The sequence below is a fragment of the Frankliniella occidentalis genome, unplaced genomic scaffold (genome assembly GCF_000697945.3).
Source record: "Frankliniella occidentalis isolate FOCC.00 unplaced genomic scaffold, Focc_3.1 Scaffold3777, whole genome shotgun sequence".
In the NCBI taxonomy this organism is placed as follows: Eukaryota; Metazoa; Arthropoda; class Insecta; order Thysanoptera; family Thripidae; genus Frankliniella; species Frankliniella occidentalis.
The window spans coordinates 1-6,106 of NW_026270830.1; the positions used below are offsets into that span (position 1 = coordinate 1).

Here is a 6,106-nt window from a genome sequence, read left to right on the forward strand (position 1 = left end):
CTTATTTGAGGCAAGCCACCAAGTGGAATGCAAAACGTATTGCTGTAATAGGTAACATTTCTGAATAATTTAAAACTATACCCTTTAAGGTGGTCTTCAGTTACATGTACATTTGATGCTTTCTTCTTTTTTTATCTATCTAGATCCTTTTCAGCCTAAGCACAACATATCTAGATACATATCAGCTAATATGTACGACTATGTGCACTTTTGCCTTGTTACTACTACATGTTCTCTTGGCATTCCCCAAAGTGAAGCAGGGCCTTTGTTTGGGTACATAGGCCCACGACCAGAACCCTCCTCATTTGAGCAAACTCCTTCCATTCTCAAAGAATATCTTTCAGTGTCTGATAAAATATATGAACTTATTTTGCGGGTTGGTATACTTCTTACCTAATTCTTGCTTGTGTAAAATTTGTGTCTGATCTAATCTAAGTTAATTAATTATCTCTATCAGCTTGATAATTCTTATGAAGTGGCTGATTTACGGAATGATAATGAAGAAAATGTGCTGAAAGTAAGGGAAGAGTTAAATAATTCTAGAGTCTATCAAGAGTTATACTTCAACTTGCGAGTTGTTCCAAGTGCTCCAGACAGCTTGGTACCATCTGCACCATCTAAAAATGCATACTTGCATTGGTGGGTCACTCCTTACCAGGCAAATACTCTTTCTGCACATTTCTTGCCCAGTGCACAGAGGTTAACCCTCACTAAGGAGATGTGTGTTGACAATGAGGTATGTTTTCTTTTGCATCTTCTTTAAAATACAATCATTAAAGATCTTGCTTATTGTAATGGCAATAATACCTGCTTTTAGCTACCACCTGTAGTATGTACTTCTTGCCACCGAAGTGGTCATCTCAGGGAAAAGTGTCCTGAAGAAATAATTCCAGACATGAGCCCAATGTCTCCCCCTTCTAAGGATTTGGTTGCCCACTTAGACCACCTGTGTCTTGAAATTTTCAGTGAGTTCATAAATTTAAGTGACCTTGTGACCTTAATAGCTCACTGAAAAACCACCCCAACATTCTGTTATTTTGTTTTTTATTGCCATAACATAGAAACCCGGTGTGCTGAAGACAGTGGATTGCGCGATCGTGCAGAAATACGAGATGATCTGCTTATGTGGTTGAGGCAATTTTACCGTGACATAGATCTTCACCTATTTGGTTCATCTTTAAATGGTTTTGGAGGCAAATCATCAGATATTGATATGTGTCTGACTTTTCAGTCCAATGGAACTGGGGAGGTATTGTACTTTATTTTCTATCTATCCTGTAAATCATCAATTTATCAATGTGGCACATGGCCTTTTCTAACTGGATAATTTTTCAGGGCCTTAACTTTCCTGCATTAGTGGAGGAAATTCAACATGCATTGAAAGGGCACAAAAGTGTTTATCAACTAGTTGCAATAACTACAGCAAAAGTGCCTATTGTAAAATTTGCTTATGGCAGAAATCGTATTCAGGTGGATATTAGTCTGTATAATAGACTAGGTATTATGAACACACAATTACTTCATGCATACTCTATCATTGATCCAAGAGTGCGGGTATGTTTCTTAAAAGTGTATTGCATCTTTCTTAATTTTTTAAAATCTGATTGTGATTGATCTAAAAAAGTACATACATCTTTTCCTCTCATTTTCACCTGAAGCCCTTGGTTTATATGACGAAAAACCTTGCCAAAACTACAGGCATTGGAGATGCTTCACGTGGCAGTCTATCATCGTATGCTTATTCTCTGATGTCCCTATACTTTCTCCAGCAAGTATCACCCCCTGTTATTCCTGTTCTCCAAGAGGTGTGTAAATCTGACCAGTTTTGAATTTTACTCTCTCAGCAGTCACAAGGACTCAAAATTTATATCTATCATAAATTAAAGCATCACTTGCATTTAATATTTTATTTAATGTTGACTTTTTCTTTCAGCTATCTGATCCTGATGTTGGTGTAAAAGTAGAAACAGTTGATGGTGCAAATGTTTATTTCTACAGAAATCAAGACAAGCTTGTAAGATTTATCTTGATCTAATCTTTTATATTTGATTATTTTTTGTAAAGCCATTTACAGGATTTTTTTAAAATTGTTACAGGATGATGTGTGGCCTCATCGAAATGAAAATAAATCTTCACTTGGAGAGTTGTGGCTCCAATTGTTGGAATTCTATTCATCAAAAGATTTTCACAGCTCTCAACGAGTTGTTTGTATAAGGAAAAAAGATCCACTTTACAAGTTTGACAAGCTTTGGACTTCAACCAATATCTGCATTGAAGACCCATTTGATTTAAATCATAACTTAGGCTCAGGGTTGTCTAAAAGAAGTTAGTAGTTCCAATACAAATGCAAACTACTTTGTAAGCTTTTTAAGTTTAAATCTTTACCTCCTAAACTTTTCTAACTTTGTTTCAGTGAACATTTTTATTGTCAAGACTTTCCAAAAAGCCATTAAGCACTTCTCATCCTTCCCAAAACGAGATGGGATGCCACTAGAGGTAAATATGTCTCTAAGATGTCTTCTATCTTGTTGTAAAACATATTGTATCAAATCTTATTAATATTTTTTTCTTTCAGAAATACTACTTCAATGAAAATGCTCTCTCTGTTGGGAAACCACCTAGTGATCGTGGTTGTCACTTCTGTCGTTCTATTGGTCATGTTCAAAATGATTGCCCTAAACGTCTCATGATGTATCAGAGGGGACAACAACGACCTAATGGACGTGATGGACGCGACAACCGTGAAAACCGTGATAACCGTGGCCAGCGGGGAATTAATCAACGTCAAAATCATACGTTTGAAAATTTCAACAGAGGTGGCAATAGGCGAGATCCAGCTAGGGACAACCACAATAGAAACCGTGATCCTGGTAGAATTTCCAATATGCCAATGATGAACCCGAATGTTCCAGTTGGAGGCATGTACCAAAATGCAGGCAAACCTAATATTCCTCAAAATAGGTCCATGAACCTCCAGAATCATGTTGTGGTTGGCAGTATGAAACCACCCGGGTTCCCTGCTATGCCACCAGGCATGTATGGACCCCCTCCTAGACTCGTACCCCCACAAATGGCTCCTCAACTTGTACAACCAATGCCAACTGGATATAACATCCAAGGAGGTGTGCCCCCTTATTTATTAGCTCGCCCGCCTGTTCGTCCGTGGCAATAATGATGAAGGTATTACAAATGTCATGAAATGAATGTTGAAGAAGTGAACATTATTGTAAGTTTATGAAGCCAAGGCTGTGGTTTTATTTGTAGTAGACATTCCTTATGTGTTTATTTTAAATAGAAGTTACCAGTGAAGCTTATTTTCCGGCATGAAAATTTGTTGGTTATTCTGTTTATTTTCCTTATACAATGATATCATTATTATGATACATCAAACTCTTTATCATGACTGATTGATTTAAATGCATTATGACTTTTAAAAAATACAGCTTTATTGGCTTTAAATGAGTCCTGTTTTATGCGTATAATGTATCTGTTGTGGTTTATATACTTTTATGATTGGATATGATTTGAACTTTGTAAAAATGTACCACATGTATAAATCTTTAATTTTGGTTAGTGATTTCTGTTTGTTTTTGTTTTCTTTTTGTTTTTTGTCTCTGTGATGCTTTTATGCATATTCATCACTAAGGAAGTCATTGGCCTTTCATTATCAGTCTGCAAGTTCATGAACAATCAAAATGTACAATTTCTTTCTTGTTATAAGTTTTAACCGCATTTTATGTGGTATCATTTTACCTTCTATTTAAAAGAATGCCATTTTGAATTGACACTTAATTGCATGTTTTGTTTTTATTATTGTGATCCCCAATTTACTATGTACCTCTGAATTATTATTTTGTACATTTCTTTAAAATGTCATAATTTAGGTAGCAATTGTGGTCTTTTGGTCAAGTTAGCTGTGGTATTTGTCTTTCCCAATTTTACAGATAGCAAGAGATTTACGGTAAACGCTGCTGTCAGTTCAATAGCAGGTATGTCAGTGCCTCACAGAAATTCGACTTCAGCAAGGGATGTAATCAAACTCATTTAATAGGCAGTGTAGTAAGGGTCAGCGGGTAATGTATTGATTTATGTACATCATAATTTTTGCTGTATTTAATGAATTGATCAACCAATTATTGAGGATCAGGCTTCAATCTGATTTACTGTTGTAAAAGAAAAGAAATTACTAGACTTTTTATTTTGTTTTGCTCGTTCCTTGACGGCTGTGATACTTTGTTTCGCCTTTCTCTTTAAATTCAAAGACTGTCAATTTTTGTTAACAAATCCTAATGAAACTGGTGTGTTTGTAATGCAGTGCACGGTAGATCTCTCACCTAGTAAACTCAATTCTGAATTTAAACAATTGTCATACCGTCATTGGTATATATTTAAGATGATTTCAGTTTGAATGAGTCTAAATCACGCTAGGTATGTATTAATGAAATTTAAATGGCCAAAACTATTTTACTGTTACTACAGTAAAGAATTCTTATAAATTGTCCTAAATCTTGATCTTGGGGTTGTTAAAATATGTTGTAAAAATTCTAATGAATCATTCTCTTGTAAGACAAAGACTTTGTGAAGGTCCTAATGTGATTGTGTTTCCTTTTGTTTTATTTTCTACTTGACTTAGTTGTACTATTTTAAAGAGATACCAAGTATGATAAATATTAATTTTATTTTGTGTTTTATTTTGACTAGGCCATATTTGTGGTAATTTCCTTTTCAAACTGATGGTCAAGTTGACCCTGCATATTCATTAAATAATCAAGTAGCCACCCACACCACAACTGATATATTTGGCCCATTGTTCCTCAGGGTTTTGATCCGACTCATCGGCATTTAGTTGCACCCCTGGCTAGGCCACTCTCAGCCAAACCCTTGACCCGAAATACCACTTAGATTGAGATCAGCAGTGTCTGAAGAACAGTTGCAGCCAAGGATTATGTTGTTGGTCGGTTCCATTGTGTGTTTTGCTGCTACAACAGTGTCGTCACAAACGGATCTGCACACTATGTGATTGGGCAGGCCTTTTTGTCTAACAGTGCAAAACAGAGAATTAATTTAGACTGGCTGAGAACATGGATTTCATTAAATATGTGGTAATCTAGGTAACAAATTGTTTTTCTAACACCATAATTTTCTATTTAAGATGAGCTTTATTTTTTTAAATTGCACAAAAGCATTTGTTGGGAAAAGGAATTGAACGTGCTAAACAACCGCAGGAGGAGGTTTTGTCCAGTCCACAACTCTTTTGTCATGCCAAATGTAGGCACCACGTGGTTGTGCAATATTCTGAGGAAGTAAAGACAAGTAGATAGCGGCAGCAGCACCTGGAAGTAGAAATTCAGATTCATGTTGTGATTTTAGGTGACAAGAAGTATTAAAAAACAGGGATGATGACAAAATGTGATTACCTTCCTCAATTGTCAATGGCCCTTTGTGACTTGTCATATCTGTATCAACGTATCCAGGGTGCACTGCATTTACAATAACATCTTCTGGTCCATTCTTATCAAACATGGCTTGTTGAATGAAAGAAAGTTTGCTTACACCTACTTTTGAAACATTGTAAGAACCAGAGCCCCAGCCCAAGGCTTCTTGATTTCCATTTTTAGCAGCACTACAAATAATAAATTTTAAAAAAAATAATAAAAAAGAGGAACAAAAGAGAAATAATGATAACTGGAAAATGTGTACTACTTACGTGACATAATTTTGCATTAGCTCTGACAACTCATCCACAGAGAGGTTTGGATTCAAGAATTGTTTGCGTATTTCTTCCCCAGGAATTCGAAGCAAATGTCCACATGAGCTTGAAATATTAACAACTCTTGCATGTGGTCGTAACAATGGGAAAATTTCATTGCAAAAATCAACAAGAGCAAAATAATTTGTTGCAAGTGTCACTTCAGCTTGAACAGATACCGGTTCAGTTGCGGATGCCTAGAAAATAGAGAAGACATGGTACATTCCCAAGTAACAGAGATTCGTCTGAAACACGTCAAGTTAAAGTATACTGACGTCAGGACCATTTCGTCACGTTGACGTGTTTAAAATAGCGATATTTGACGTAATTTTGACGTCAAAGTGACGTAATATTGAC

At 35.8% G+C, this 6,106-nt stretch overlaps 2 protein-coding genes across 2 annotated transcripts in view; one reads left to right on the forward strand and one right to left on the reverse strand.

The window, feature by feature from the left end:
- The first annotated feature begins 6 nt into the window (after positions 1-6).
- Positions 7-4,679, forward strand: LOC127752084 (terminal uridylyltransferase 7-like). Its single transcript, XM_052276640.1, has 11 exons — positions 7-51; positions 144-376; positions 458-736; positions 818-965; positions 1,062-1,249; positions 1,336-1,554; positions 1,659-1,805; positions 1,934-2,014; positions 2,097-2,325; positions 2,414-2,496; positions 2,576-4,679. The coding sequence occupies exons 2-11, from the start codon at positions 191-193 to the stop codon at positions 3,170-3,172; spliced, it is 2,157 nt and encodes a 718-aa protein (XP_052132600.1). The 5' UTR covers positions 7-51; positions 144-190; the 3' UTR covers positions 3,173-4,679.
- A 460-nt stretch (positions 4,680-5,139) lies between these two features.
- LOC127748737 (carbonyl reductase [NADPH] 1-like) overlaps positions 5,140-6,106 on the reverse strand; it is a gene marked incomplete at its 5' end in the record, with an annotated part of 6,445 nt that continues 5,478 nt past the window's right edge. Inside the window, 1 exon segment of the mRNA XM_052276641.1 lies at positions 5,140-5,333. Coding sequence (XP_052132601.1) covers positions 5,212-5,333 — 122 coding nt within the window.

What these genes read in the sequence shown, in the direction of transcription:
- LOC127752084 (XM_052276640.1), top strand. Translation starts at nt 191, where the DNA reads ATGTACGACTATGTGCACTTTTGCCTTGTTACTACTACATGTTCTCTT. An exon ending in TCATTGATCCAAGAGTGCGG is followed by an intron (nt 1,555 to 1,658) that starts GTATGTTTCTTA and finishes TTTCACCTGAAG; the next exon opens with CCCTTGGTTTATATGACGAA. An exon ending in GAGATGGGATGCCACTAGAG is followed by an intron (nt 2,497 to 2,575) that starts GTAAATATGTCT and finishes TTTTTCTTTCAG; the next exon opens with AAATACTACTTCAATGAAAA.